The following is a 15,412-nucleotide window of genomic DNA, read 5'->3' as shown; positions in this document are numbered from 1 at the left end:
AGGTGACAAGGCTACTTTCGCTTTGAAAAGACGTGCTTGCTGAGAGGAGTTTCGTCAAAGCTGACTAAAAGTGAATGAGGATGGCTAATTTTTCTGTATTTGGTTGCATTGTGAGTATTTGTGTTTTCAAACTGAAGATTTATATACATTTTTATATGTTTTCTTAATTTGCTGGTGTTTTTTCCATTTGCATGTGTTTTCTTCAGTTGCAGAGCTCTCTCATCCACTGTAAACAAGTGTCAGGTCTACATTCATTTGTTTTTAGACTCCAAGACTTTATGCACAGACGTATTTTGACATACTGTTATACAGTTAAGTTGTTGCTCCCATTTATTGCCATGGTTATCGCTGTGAATCATCACATTTTCAAATTCAATCCTGCATTTAATTAAATGTGGTTGTCAGTCCAGAAAGCATGAAAAATAAAACTTTTATTCAAATTGCGAATAGATTATAACAGAAAGCGTGCAGAGAGAAATTTCGAAAGAAGCCGCCTATCAGCTATGATAGTCAAAAAAGGGGCTGGAATTTACTATTGTATTTATAAGCAAAATATTGCAATATATTGTGATAAATATGATATTCCCTAATTTTATATCATCAGCGAAGATATTGTGAAAATATCCCTATTATACAATGTATCGCCCAGCCCTATTTACTACATTGATTTTTGCATTTATTTACCCCTGCCATCACAATTCAAACCTGGTCGGGTACAATGTGGGTCATACCTTAATGGCGGTGGCGGCGATCTGGAGGTGATGGAGCTTCCGGAGTGTGCTGTCTCTGTCGATGAAATAGGATGCTGCCAGTTGGTGGAGGGCTTCGAGGGTCAGCGAACCGGCTGTAGCATTGGATGTGCCTCCATTCTGCTGACCTCTGCTAAGCTTGCTTTTGTCCACGAAAATGGTCAAGGACTCCTCGCCTGATCAAAAGCCAGACAAAAATTATCATCTCAGCTGGAGAAGCTAATCAACCCTAATCATCTACAGCATGAGCTCGCCCCGTCTCGGCCCGTCGGGGGCGCACAGAGCCATGCAGCTCATCCCCATCTGACGCGTCAGCTCTCATTACACGCATGGTACAGATGAGAGTATCCTTCATCTCCGAGTGAGAGGGATCCAATGAAAATCAATTGACTCAGCTGGTGGGTTTGTTTGGAGAGAATAAACGTCTAAGAAAAAAATGGTAGAGTCAAAAAGTGTCCTGTGGAGCATTAGCCAGACCTTCAAATGATCTCTACTTTCAACCTCAGTCATGGTATAAAAGCAGTTTATTTATGGAGCGAGATATTGACGAATGAGAATGTTTCTTTTGAAGAGGTGTGTACTGTAAAGAATCTCTCGGCAGGCAAGGTATAAAAGACTATAGAGAACTGAGAGACTACTGCTCTGCAGTATATCTACAAATGAAGATGAGTTCTCAGAGCTGAAAACTGACAAGGCAGTCGCAATCCATTTTACTTTCGTATTGACATATTTTTGTGAGTGAAACCGAATATTCAGAGAGTAAAAATAGAAGGGACTATATTTTATTCCTGGGAAACTGATTGGACATTGAAAGGCGGGTGTATCGTACTAAGACTACCCTTCTCCTGATACGCCACTAGCACTTTTGAGGGCCTTTTTGATGTTGGTGCTAATGTTACTGAAGAGCATCTCTACATAAGCCACAGCAAACCGGTTCCATGTACACCTGGCATTAACATGCATTTTCTGTGATCCTCTCATGATCAGATCACACTTCACCACCTTAAAAGCCAGATGAAAGACAGTTTTTGATCGGATCACTGTAAACGCATTTTTAGGTGGTCTGGAATGGATTTTGACTACATTTAAGGTGTAAATAAAGTAATGAAAGTAACATCTGATGAGGTCATGCTGAAAGAAATTAAATTCATAATTTTCACACTCAGACACCGCACTCTTTTGCTCTCACCCAATTCAATCAACAATTTCCCGCTATTTATTGAATTATTTCTCTGGATTACATTTGGAATCTCATTTCTTGTGTCCATATAATAAGAATTTTAAAACTAATTAAAAAAAAAAAATCCCCTCCCCTTATCTTTATTTCAAACCCCTAATAACTTCTTCAGAAGTTTGAGAAAACAAATCTGTTTTATATATCTACAGTAAGTGTTTATAATTTGGTAAATGAGTGTAAAACAAAATAAAAATGATGCAGTAAGAAATATTATTGTAAATTAAGCCTATGGTTATTATTGCTGTAAAATACAAATTACATATTGTGTTGACTATTTTAGAAAGGCTGAATTACCTACAACAATAGTCTAAAACCATTTCTAATCAGCTATTCGTTTGCATTAACTAATAGCCCACATGGCCTTAATCTTATTCTGCATGACCATATTTTAGATCTCTTAACCCTCCTCCATACCTAAACTTAACAACTACCTTATTAACTATTAATAAGCAGTAATTAAGAGTTTATTGAGGCAACAGTTGTAGTTAATAGTTAGTTAATAGTGTGAACAGGACTTTAAAATAAAGTGTGACCATAATAACAATAATTTTACTTTATCCTTCAGTCCCCTTGGAATTTTGCTGAGGCCCCTCTAGTGGGCCCTGGTCCCCTGTTTGAGAACCACTGGTCTAGGTAACATCAGCCAAAAAGGAAAGTGGTCAAAGGCGAAACAATTTATTTAACAAAACTGCATTTTTAAAGAAAGATTACAAAGACAAGCCTTTTTTTCTTTGGAATAACATGCACTGATGAAATGTACATTAATAAATAAACAGGGCGAATTTTGAGTTTGTTCTCTAACCCATTAAGTTAATCCAGAAACTGAAGTTATGAGTGTCATATCCATTAGTCAACACTAACCAACACTAACACTAAATGTCATGTCAACCTCTGAGACTATATAAAGATGTCCTTGCAAACTCAGGAACAAGGCAAGAATGAAAATCTATTTTGCAGGGATAATAACTAGCTCACACATAATATAGTTTGCTTACCTCCCAGAGTGGCAGAGAGCAGGAAATGAGTCCCGTATTTCTTAATGATGGTGTCAGTAATTTTCTGCAGGCTCGGCCTTCTCCCCAGAAGCCTGATGTTATGGATAAAGTCGGGGTCAAAGGGCAGGGCCGCCCCATTGCCATCTTGTCTCTCCGCAGCAAGGCTGTTGACCTTCCATCGGCCGAACTCCCTGTGAGTTCATAATCATTTCTGTGAGATTTTGTATGAGCTAGTATTGGAGCTCAAGAAATCAGCACATCCTCTCGCATTAGTCATTACAGTACATTCATGTTGTCCTCTCCTCAATCTGGCTCTTCACCACATCTGTCCCTCTCTCCATGTTTGTTTGCGCTATTCCTATTCCAAAAAGCTCTTTTGGGCTCAACAGAGCAGCCAGGATGGTAGGTGGTATTTCATTGTTTCGGGGCTTGAAGAGCCTCCACAAGGAGCCTGGTGTACAATCTGAGCACATCTCCACAAAGCACTGAGGATGTAATCCTTTAAGATCCTCCTTTAAACTCTGTGTGGTGCCTGTGCATCTCGAATTGTGCATATTAGTATGCTGAACAAGGTAAAGCTTGTAAACCTCTGTTTAACCGCTCTAACCAAACGCTGAGGTGGCACAGTGTGTTATAATGTCAGTTGTTTGCAGAACCATTATCTGATTACGCCCTCACACAAAATAACAGCAATCCCTTCCTCGACTAAAGGAAGTACTGTAAACTAAAATTCACACTGTACACCCGCTAAACTATGAAATAGGTATTGTGGATGGAACTGAATCTAGTTTCTTTCCATTTAAATACATTTGCATCTATTATAATGCAGTGAGAGAGCTCCGTTTCAAAGTTTAGTTATCTGATATTCGGTTCTAATCTGGTCTGACAGAATTTATAGCATTCCCCGAAGCTAACTCTCAGACGGTAGATCTTCAAACAAAGCATCCCACTCGTGCGTCACTAAATGCTGTACCAAAATTTGAAAGAGAATGTTAAACTTTTATTTTTTTGGAAATATGTGTGTGTGGAAACACACTCATTTAAAGCATAGTATTCCAGATTCATGATCTTTTATCTGTAAAATAAAACAAATTAAAAATTAAATAAAATATATCATTTCATACCAGGCAACACAGAATAAATTAGATACTCAAGAGTACTTTTTGCCTTTGGGGAATATATAATAATGTTTACATGCAATTAAATATAATTATTAGGGCTGTCCATTTAATGAGTTCATTTGGTGTGAGTAATTATGAAAAATGTGTTCAAATGTTTTACACGTTTTCCTCACCCCGGCCTGGCCTAGACCTTTATGTCATCTAACATTGCATGCAGTTGCTTAATGACGAACATGAAGCAGAGCAATGACTCTGTAGCCTATGAGAATGCAGTTATATGGATATAATATAAAAATACAGTTTAGCAAAATCACACAAGCAAGAGTGCTGTTACACTGCAAAAAAAATAAACATTATTTTTTTTGACTCATTTTCCATTACAAGTATCTACACATTCTTGAATCAAGATTAATTTACTTGAGAAGCAATATGACGTATGATAAGAAAAATTATCTTGTTTTGCCATTGAATTAATAATATTTTTCTTACCCCATTAGTGAAGTGAAGTGACGTGTGGCCAAGTATGGTGACCCATACTTGGAATTTGTGCTCTGCATTTACCCCATTCAATTGCACACACCCGGAGCAGTGTGCAGCCATATTGCTGCAACGCCCAGGGAGCAGTTGGGGGTTTGGTGCCTTGCTCAAGGGTCTCACCTCAGTTGTGGTATTGAGGGTGGAAGAGAACGCTGTACATTCACTCCCCCCCACTGACAATTCCTGTCTGATCTGAGACTCAAACCCACAACCTTCGGGTTACAAGTCCGACTCTCTAACCATAAGGCCACTACTGCCCCCTAAAATGTAATTAAATTTTTAAATCATTTCATATTTCAGTATCATAATATTATCATTATTATTTTTATACCCATTTGTTATCATTATCTATGCAATATTGAATCAAAACATTTCTTTCTAAGGGTACTTTTTGTAATGTCTAGTCAATGCTTTTCTCATTTAACATAATGACGTTGATCTATTGGGGGTAATTCCTCAGCCAAAATTAATGTGCAATTAATTAGCAATTAATTATATTAAGTGGCACATCATGTAATTAATTCGATTACCAATTGTAATCGCTTTACAGCCATAATAATTATGTAAGGGGTCAAGTTTTGTATCCAACACTGATAATAATAATAAGTGTTTCTTCAGCACCAAATCAGCATATTAGAATGATTTCTGAAGGATTAAGTGACGCTAAAGACTGGAGTAATGATGCTGAAAATGTAGCTTTGAATACAGGAATAAATTAAATTTTAAAACATATTCAAATAGAAAACAGTTATTTTAAATTGTAATAATGTTTCACAATATTACTGTTTTTATTGTATTTTTTGATCAAATAAATGCATCCTTTGTGAACATAAGAGTCATCTTTCATAAATGTTCAAAAATCTTCCCAACCCCAAACTTCTGAACGGTAGTTTATATCTGTCTTTTCATGCATCACATACAGTAAAAGATCATTTAATATCAGTGTGTCAAATAACAACAAATTCGATTAGTAGCCAGTACCGTTCGCCTTATGGGAAAATATCTCATAATTTATCTACAAATCCAGTTACTGGTATCCAAGCAGTGTACAAATTGCACGGCAAGCAAAAAAAAAACATGCCTCTTCTTCTCAGGTTCCGCAAGACCACACCATTAGATCAATATTTATTATTTTCTTTCATCCTATTTCCCACATTCCCTATCTCCATTACAAGGTTATTAGTCTCCACACCGGAGGAAACACAGGAGGTTCTCCAACCTTGGTTGCAGAAATCTCTCTTTGGAGATTAGCAATTAAACCACAGCCCTCTATACCAGTGACAGAGTTTAAAACTCATGGGAACCAATCCAATCACTCATATGAAGAGCCCTATCCAGAGAACAATCATGAAGAGAATGGAGGATGTCATTATCACCAATCAGCCCAACGAGGGATGGTGTAAGTATCAGATGAGGTGCCTGATGAGCACTAGCATTGAGCACCTAAGCCACTGATCACCACCGACAAACCAGAGAGGGCAAAACGCTCCTTTACTGGAGAGCTCTCTGAGAGCCTGCAGTGCAGACCTGAGGGCACCATGTAATCAAAAGCCACAAGCTATTTTGTAATCAGAAACAGAAACCAGAGGCATAAATGAAGATGAGATCAAGAGGAAAATGTCACTAATAATCATCTAGAATTCTGCTGCAAGGCTGTGGAGGTGTGTTTATGCATTATTACTTATTGTTTGAAGAAGGTATTTGTTAGTGATTTCTGAGGCGCTATGCTGAGTTTATGACACTTGACGTCTTTTCAGCAGGGATGTTATATAGAATTTTGTCATGATTTGTTTGGTTATGGCTAATATGAGCCCATGAGAACAAACACATCAGTAAACATTAGGAACGGTGTCACACTGGTGTGTTTTCGTATCATGAGAGAGAAAAAAGGCATAATATATTACCCTCAAATCGTGCAAAATCCATTTGTTGCAAATTGAATATAAAATGGCAAGTACTTTCTTGATCAGGCAAGCTCTAATCTGATTGGCTGCATGGCTTTACACGATTTTCAGGAGTTGTGGTGCACAGAAAGTCATGTTTGGAAGGTATAGGTTTGCTAAAATGAGCTAATCACTGGAATTGCCAAAGTTTGTAAGGCTGTGAGATGAAATCTTTGCAAGATATATGAGCTTTGTTTGAGGAACTTACACTCAAGTAAACTAGACATCTTTGACTTGTATATTCCAATTTGTTTTCTGAGTTAGTTTGCGGTTATTTATTGGCGTTGATGGTTCCATGAAGAACCATTATCCTCGATGGAAACTTTCCATTTCATTTCCATTCAAATAGCTGAAAAGGGTTATTTCGATTTTTAAAATGTTCTTCTGAAAGGTTCTTTGGGGAATGCAAAATGGTTATTTTTTGACATCTTTATGAAAATCCCCCTTTAGAACTTTGCATGCATTAACATTTCTGATTATAATGTCTACACACATATTATACAGTCCAGTTCCAGGGGTACATACTATGTACTAACCCTGAATGTACCCCTAAACCTAACCTTAGCCTTATACCAGTACTTTCTTAGATAAGTACACTGTAAGCACAAGTAAGTGCATGTACTGTAAAATAAAGTACAACCCACATTTCAGATAAACCCGCTCGAACAGCTTGTAAAGATGACCTATGGTTGGTTGTTTTCCATGTCAGTCAGATAGTCTCTTCTTGTTTAAGTCGGCAGTTCTTGGCTAGGATATCCTGCGTGGTTTTGTGTGGGGGGAAGCAAATCCTAGTTACTTAACCATGAATTCAGAAAAATATAGATCCAATAGATTTTGTATTTTTAGAAAGAAAAACACTCCACTGAAAGGCACATGCACCGACATGCACATGTTCAGATGTGTCATTTCACCAACACACTCTCATAAGGAAACATCTCTCTAACCACATTTATCCTGCACTACTAAAATGTAAATCTGGTACTCATTCCAGAGGACCCTATTGCTTTGCCTATGACAAAACTTTAAAGGGTTCAATTAAATAAATTAAAGCTCTGTATTTTGCTAATTATTATTTACTTTTTGTTTTTCAGTTTTCTGTTTCAAAAGGTGTTTTTTTATTTTTATTTCTGAGCTGTGGTTCCAAGAATGTCCAAAAAAAATAATAAAAATCACCATGAAGTAATCTAAAAGTAGTCCAATCAATTTGTGCAATTGGTTCTAAATTCATACAACAGCAGACCTAGGCAAACCCAGATTTAAGCAATAATTGTGATACATTTAACTGAAAATTGATCTCTCTGCCATAACACTCAAGTCTCAAACAAATTTAAACATTCAAAAGTGTCAAGAAGTGTTGTACCACGTTGGACACCAGTGAGACAAATTCTCTCTCTCGCCTTGTGACTGCGACATGTTGAAGTATCTTTTTGAATGGGATGGGAAATTTTTCAGTGAAACAAATTCAAATTTGCCCTGTTCTTCACACAAAAATATTGTATGCCTTCTTCATATTTTGAATAAATTATTGTGACTGCATATTTATCTGCCTGTTACATTTTGTGCTCTTAGCATTTTTATTAGCAAATGCAAATGCAAAAAAAAAAAAAGCTACTACTGTTTTTCTTTATATAAAAAGCCAAATCTATAAGAAATAATAATTACCCAGGATCTGTTTTCCCTTAAAAGTTTGATGGTAATGTGAAGTAAGAATCTCTATAATAAGCGAACACTATCTGTAATCATTTTCCAGCTTCAAAACTATTTTCATTGGCAGAAATACATGATGCAACTCAAGTTCTCAACATTCATTATTTATAGAACTGTTGTATAAGAATGTGATACGAATGTAAGCAACTCTTTCTAGTGAACGGAATCAAAAGATTCGAGTCACCTGTGGCCTCGAGCTTAAGGCGAATCAGTCGTGCTGATTTTCAGTACACCAGCACTCTAGCCCGGGTTAAAAAGACACCCCAGAACGGTTTAAAAGGCAAAACTAAGGGGCTTTGAATCTTCCCCTGACCTCATACACTTCGGCGACAGTTCGCATAACAAACGAATTACACGCGTAATCTCAGAATCCATTCGTTCACATTACTGTTTCTAAGACCTGTCGTACCTGTATATTTTGTATCTGGTTGTAAAGCCGTGCTGGTATCGCTCGGTGAACTCAATGAATTCCTGAGAGCGATGGAAAGGACCTTTATCGGACAGCAGCCATTCGAGCGGTTCCGCGGAGCCCACATACACAGCCAGAGAGACGAGCATACAAGCCCAGCGGAGACAGATCACCATCCCCTCCCATAAGAGCATCAGGTCAGGCGGTCTAGGACCAACACTCCGAGCCCACATCCTTCAGCCACACATGCTTCCTCCTCGCAAATCCCCTTTGTGTCCTGCAACTCAAAATATAAGGTGTTTTCAAACGGAGATCTTAAGTTAACATCACCATCACACAGATTTCGGAAAGAGGGGCACTACCTGACATGAGTTACACTTCGGGTATCCGAAACACAGAGGAAATGCTAAAAGACAACACTCGGAAATCCTCCGACCAACTGTCCGCAAAGGAAAGCGGTCCTTTTCGGAATTGGACTAAAGAACCTCGATCAATTTGTTTCTCATATCAGGTGAAAGCAGGTGCGCACGCGTTCCCAAATCCACGCTGGCGCGCAATGGAAGAAGTTGACGCACATCTGACAAAGGTAGGAAAAAAGGTTCTATGGGAAACGCTTTTCGCAGGAATTAAAAGTCAGATTTCTTTAGATCCCTCTGTTCTCTCGGAGGGAGCTGGTCGGATGTTCTCTCGGTCTTGATCGGCTGTAAAATATGATGGAGCATGAATACCGGTTTCCCCACGAGTGCGTCTCCTGCCTTGACACTTTAACACTGAGCAATACATATAAAGCATAACTCTTGTGCCCCCACCTTTCTCTATTTCTCTCACCCTGTATGTCCCTCCTTTTGCGCATTCACTTCTTTTTGGAGAATCTGCCCTGGAAAATGTACTACGATATAGTACATGATATAGCTATGTCAGCTAAGTTACAGAATTTCAAAAGGTAAGTCATTTGCTTTCATTTTATTGTGCAAGGTGGTGTTACATTGTTACATTGATATTCATGTTCTGTTGAGGGTCTGAGACACCAGCTGTTTTAATAGCCCAAAAACACTAAAAATTACTTTTCCTTAATTCCTTTTTTTTTTGATAACACACTTCAAACATCCTCCGAAATCACATAAACAAAATTAAATATGAATAAATGAAATGATTTTCATTTATATACATGTACAGTATAAACAAACACACACACAAATGTAGAGTAACTCTCAACAGAATATGAAAGTTCCCTTTTCTGCTGTGCACTGTGATTATAAATAGTTGATTGATTATGATGCGGGGAAAAAACTCAGAATATTAGGTTTGTGGAGAAAAAAGGAAGTATTAGAGAAGAACTGTTTCATATTCACAAAGAGACTAAATCAATCATGCATGGGATATCTGTAAGTGCTGGAGTATCATGGTTCTATTTTAGTGCTACTCTGCTGTATATTTAAATGTTTTGACTTCCAAACGTGTGATGCATTTTAGATACAGTGTAACCATATACTGTCTGGTATTATTTATATTTCAAGTGAGTTCCTGTCAGATGCAGTGGGGTTTAAAAGTCTAAGACTACAATTATTGTATTTCGAATTTGTCTAATTTGATACTTTTTTAAAATACTAATTACAGTACATTATCAGCATAACAACTTAAGTGAAAATTTTAATTGAAAAAATTCAGAAATTGTACATTTCCCTTTTCACTTCCAAAGAGCACATTGAGCTTGAGTGGAAACGAGAATAATATGATCAGCGTCAGAAAATCTGTGAGTGTTGACATCTTATGGAGTTGACAAAATAGTGCTGTTAATATTTTTATGGAAACTGTGTTATTTTCTTCAGGATTCTTTAATGAGTAGAAAGTAAAAGCATTGATAAAAATTGTGTGTATATATGTATATGTGGTTTGGATGGAATGAGTGCTAATGTACTGTCATCATTTAAATTAAATTGCGCAAATCTTTGTACTTTTCTGTTAACAACATTCTAGTGATCATCTCTGATTCCTTTCACAGTGGAAAATTTGCCATTTTAAAAATGAATGGCAGATAAAGTTGTGTGTCGTGTTTTGTCCCATGTCTGAAGAATCAGTGAACTATTCGCTGTGTGTGACCTAAAACTCCAAGTGAAGCGCCAACCAATTACAAAAGCAATTACAACATTAATTAAAGTACTCTGGACACTTAGAAATATTCTCCACGGAAACTTAAAAAGTGATCTCAGCTCTTGGGAAAGTTGCTCACTTTTACGAGCAATTCATTACCCTCAAGCTTCTGAAGATCATTTCAGATGTAATGAAAGTCTGTCAGCAGACGCAGAACATCAAATGTTTGCTCTGTGTGTCTCTGACATGATTTCTGTGAAGAGCAGAGTTGAAGAGGGGAAATGAGTTTCCCTTGAGGCTAAAGACTGTTATAGTTTCTAGTTTTCTGGCTCTTTGTTGTCTGTTTACACAGTAATTGAAATGTTCCTAAACCTTTACCCCATCTTACTCTTCCCTCTATTTCCCATTACTTCAGTCTGTTCATTCCACTCTCTGTTCCTCACTTTACTCCTCGTTCCGTCTCGTCTCTTTGTTGCTCCGTTCCTTTCGTTGTTTTCCTCCTGCTGCCTGCCGAGCAGAGGGATTCAGTCACTGTAGCTTATTTGTGTGGTACTCATCTCCTGCACCTCAGTAGCACAGCCGGCATAGATGAGCCGGTCGCAGAGCTAAGTCTTTATTTCTTTTTCAACCAAACCAAAAGAATGTGGAGATGCATGTATCCTTCAATCTCTAGGAAATAGGTTTGTTGGTTTGGGTCACTGCAGGACTACGGCTGTATGCATGACATTACATTGAGTTCCTGAAGAACCATGGCAAGAACTCTATGCAGCAATATTTCATGTACACTCTTAACAATAAAGGGGGTTCTCGGAGCGATTCAACAGAAGAACCATTTTGGGTTCCTCAAATAAACTTTCAGTGAACTGTTCCTAAAACAACCATGTTTTTCTTAATGTGAAGTATATTTTAATAATCTAAAGTATCTTTTTTCCAGTATAAAACACCTTTGGAATGGAATGGAAAGGTTCCATGGATGTTTAAGGTTCTTCATAGAACCATCCAAGAAACTTAATTCTTTAGACGAGTGTAGGAAATGTTAATAAACAATGCTTTTTTAGTGCAAAAAATATCTCTAGCCTGTGCTGAGAAGGAGGACTGTGATTAAAAAAAAAAAGAAAAAAAAAAACAAATTAAAAAGTTAACTTTGACTTTTTCACCTAAAAATGAACATTCTATCATCATTTACTCAGCCTTATGCCATTCCATATGATGTTCTTTCTTCTGTGAAATACAAAAGAGGAATGTTTCAGTTGTTTTTGTTTATAGCATAAAAGTCAGTGAGGTCCAAAAAGGACGTAAAGGTAATCCAAACAACTCCAGTTGTTTAATTCAAGCATTTTAAAGCGATACAGTCACTTGACTGATGATGAACTGAAGTGGTTAATCACTCGCAAAATAATTCAACTCCATGATCACATACAGAGCCTTAAGCAAATATGGTGACACATCAGTAACATCAAAGCTCATTGGTGTTGGTTTCATGATGTCACATGACACGCGAGATGAAAACATAAATATTATAGTTATGATTTGCCATGAGATTGTGTTTGTCTTTAAGCTTTCAGATCTGCAGCAGAGATGTTTGCTCAGAAGATATACTGAAGACAGTGCCTCAAATTCAGATGAGGAAATAACAGAAAAAAAAGGTAACCAAATATTGTTAAATATTTGAAGAAATAGTGTATAAATTATTCACTTTCTAAAGTAACGCTGTCCAGCGGCAACACCATGCAGTGGACAAAAGATCTGAGTGTTTTCTTTTTTTCCTTGGAGAAACGAGAGATCACTAGAGATCAGACAGTGCCTCCACGTACTCTTACTAATGGTTTAAAAAGGTGATTTTTAACAATAGTAATAATTGAACAGCAGTCAGTTACAAATAAAAGAACATTTCCATCTCAATGGATGTGACATTTGCAGTGAATATTTTAAATGTAACTTCACTGAGAAAGAAATCACTAGTATGTGGAATCATTATTTTGTATAATAATCCTGAACCCACACCGCAGGTACAGTCCATGTGTCAATCTAGACAAGTTTCCTTCTGCTTTAAATCGAAAAATCCACTTACGTTATGGATGTGATAAAAATGAACATGACTTTTTGAGAGATGACATACTTTTTAGGAAGTCTGTGATTTGAAATGCACAATTTAGTAAAAGTAATAGCCACATAGAACACCTGGCCCTTGGAACATGTGTTTAGTTTTTTTCATAATTGTTCTCATATTAAAGAGAGAAAAAAAAACATCCCCCCCAAAGTGACAGTTTTGAAAGTGGCAATTAAAAGACAATGGAAAAACAACCACAGTAAAATACTTTGAAGCAGATTTTGACCTCTGAGACATGACAGCCATTAAAAGCTGCACAGTTGATCTTATTTACACTGAAATCATGATATGGCATCGCTCGAGTACTAAATAGCTGATTGTAAACTGTAATTGGCTTTCACTGCTTTTATCAGAGTAAAGTTAAAAAAGTTAAACTTCACATTCCGTCCCCAAATGCTGTTATAAATGCAATCAGCTTTAGTTACGTCACAGATGTGACTATAAAGCCCATGAGTAAAGTTTGGATTTTGCATGTCTGTGCAAATTCACACTTTATGTTTTATACAGACAAAAGTATTGGTATGTTTTAATTAGACCAATTGATACAGGTTTATATAATCAAGCACCTAGCCAACCACCATAGTATTTTGCATAATTGAAGAAATTAACCAACACAACTAGTAATATGGTCGCATATCAGTTTGAACCATGTTGGTTCAACAAAATATTATCATTACTGCCATCACTCACGGATGGTGGAGAAATAAATTCTGCTAATTGATTATTATAGTTCATTTGCATGAAACAACAGAAAGCAGTTAATTTTTTTAATAACACAGTATGTAAATGGCGTAAATTTTACTCCCGTATTAATGTGGTTCATTCAGTCAGCAGTTTTTAACACAACATATTTTTTCTGCAATGCTGCTGTAATGAACATGACATCTAAGGACTACTTAACGATTATCATTTTGTTTTATTTGATGTTTCATTTGTGTGTGTGTGTGTATATATATATATATATATATATACATAAATACAGAATATATATATATGGGCTGTCAAAAAAAAAATCGAATTTCGAATATTCGTCGAATTTAAAATAAAAATCCACATTCGAATGCAAAAACGTTGCATTCGAATTGTAGGTGTGCGTTAAGGAGGCAGCCTTATCAGTGGCGCACGAGATGCGATGACGATGTAAGTGTCACTGCATTATAATGTTTTGTTAGCCTATCTAGTTGAAGCCACTAGATGCCGCGCTGTTGCATTGTTAATTACAAATATCGCGAGAAAAGAGAACATCACTGCGGAGAAGATCTTGTTTACGTCAAAATTGAAACCAAGCCGTTCACACAGAACGCATATTTCGCGCATTTTCTAGAGCAGGGTTGGACACCCCTGTTCTAGAGGGACATCGATCACCGTTGCACTCGCGTCTCACACAAAAGAAGCCGCATGTTTAGAAAGCCATCAAAATTAATGCAAGTTCAACTTTGAAAAAACATATCTCGAGACTTTATGGCGGGTTTTTTCCCCATCCCACTACAACTCGTGTTTTAAATGAAAAATGTACTCCGTGTGATTGCTGTTCGGCCCTTTGTATTAAACTATGCATACATACATGATGCTGTTTTGTTTATAGTTGTTTATACAACTTAATTATAATTGGTTTATAAACATTATTTTAAACATTATGCACTTTGTTTCACAGATAGTCGTGTTACCTAATGCTTTGAATAAATGTGCATTAGAAATATTTTGCTCGATGCGCCCTCTTGTGGCCTCAGGAGGGAAGCGAAAAGCTTTTCTTCACCCTAACTGAAATTATGCATTTTTAATTCGAATATAATTCGAATTTTGATAATATTTAAGTAAAAAATGTGAATTTAATTTTTAAGCCATTTTGACAGCCCTAATATATATATATATATATATATATATATACAGGGTTTGAAATGAACTTTTTCACTCACCAGCCAATTTAACTTTTTCACTCACCAGCCAATTTGGCTACTACATTTTTAAGTTATTGGCCATTCATAACTTCTACTAGCCAAAAAAAAAAAACAGCACAGAAACTAACCAGATTAACTACATCACAGCTTCTTATTATAAAATCTGAATATCTGCAGGATTTTTAAAATCAAATTTAAGACTTTTTAAGACTTTTTAAGACTGGCACAAATAAAATGAATACCTTATATACAGTTAAGTTACAGGTTTTCACAAGTAAAATATTTTCAGCACACATTTCAGCCTTTAAACCATTTTTAATGAAAGGGATCAAAAAGAGTCAAAAGTATTAGTTATTACATTAATTTAAACAATTATTACCAATAAATTATTATATTAATTTAATAACATATAAACATATCTTATTGTATTAATTGTTTAGATTTTTTAAATGCATTAGCATTAGCTTCTTGTCGATCCAATGGTTCACATTTACAACTGAGTGTTTGCTGCGTAAAAACATGGATCGATTTTCACATTTGTCTGCACAAAAACAGCGGAAGGACTGATAGCAAATGCAAATTCATCCTCTGCCAGCAGGAGGCGCTTTTGGAGCA

At 36.5% G+C, this 15,412-nt stretch overlaps 1 protein-coding gene across 1 annotated transcript in view; it reads right to left on the bottom strand.

The window, feature by feature from the left end:
• The window catches only part of LOC107701336 (BMP/retinoic acid-inducible neural-specific protein 3-like), a 22,733-nt gene extending 13,342 nt beyond the window's left edge, over positions 1–9,391 (bottom strand). Inside the window, exons 1-4 of the mRNA XM_016503326.1 lie at positions 9,061–9,391; positions 8,699–8,975; positions 2,982–3,172; positions 732–925 (exon numbers count right to left, since the gene is read on the bottom strand). Coding sequence (XP_016358812.1) covers positions 732–925; positions 2,982–3,172; positions 8,699–8,931 — 618 coding nt within the window. The 5' untranslated portion in view covers positions 8,932–8,975; positions 9,061–9,391. The remainder of the gene's footprint in view (positions 1–731; positions 926–2,981; positions 3,173–8,698; positions 8,976–9,060) is intronic.
• Between the last annotated feature and the right edge of the window lie 6,021 nt (positions 9,392–15,412).

This window comes from Sinocyclocheilus anshuiensis, unplaced genomic scaffold (genome assembly GCF_001515605.1).
Source record: "Sinocyclocheilus anshuiensis isolate Anshui unplaced genomic scaffold, SAMN03320099.WGS_v1.1 scaffold1726, whole genome shotgun sequence".
NCBI classification, from domain to species: Eukaryota; Metazoa; Chordata; class Actinopteri; order Cypriniformes; family Cyprinidae; genus Sinocyclocheilus; species Sinocyclocheilus anshuiensis.
The sequence above is the reverse complement of the archived record's forward strand: the minus strand, read 5'-3'. Positions and strand labels throughout refer to the sequence as shown.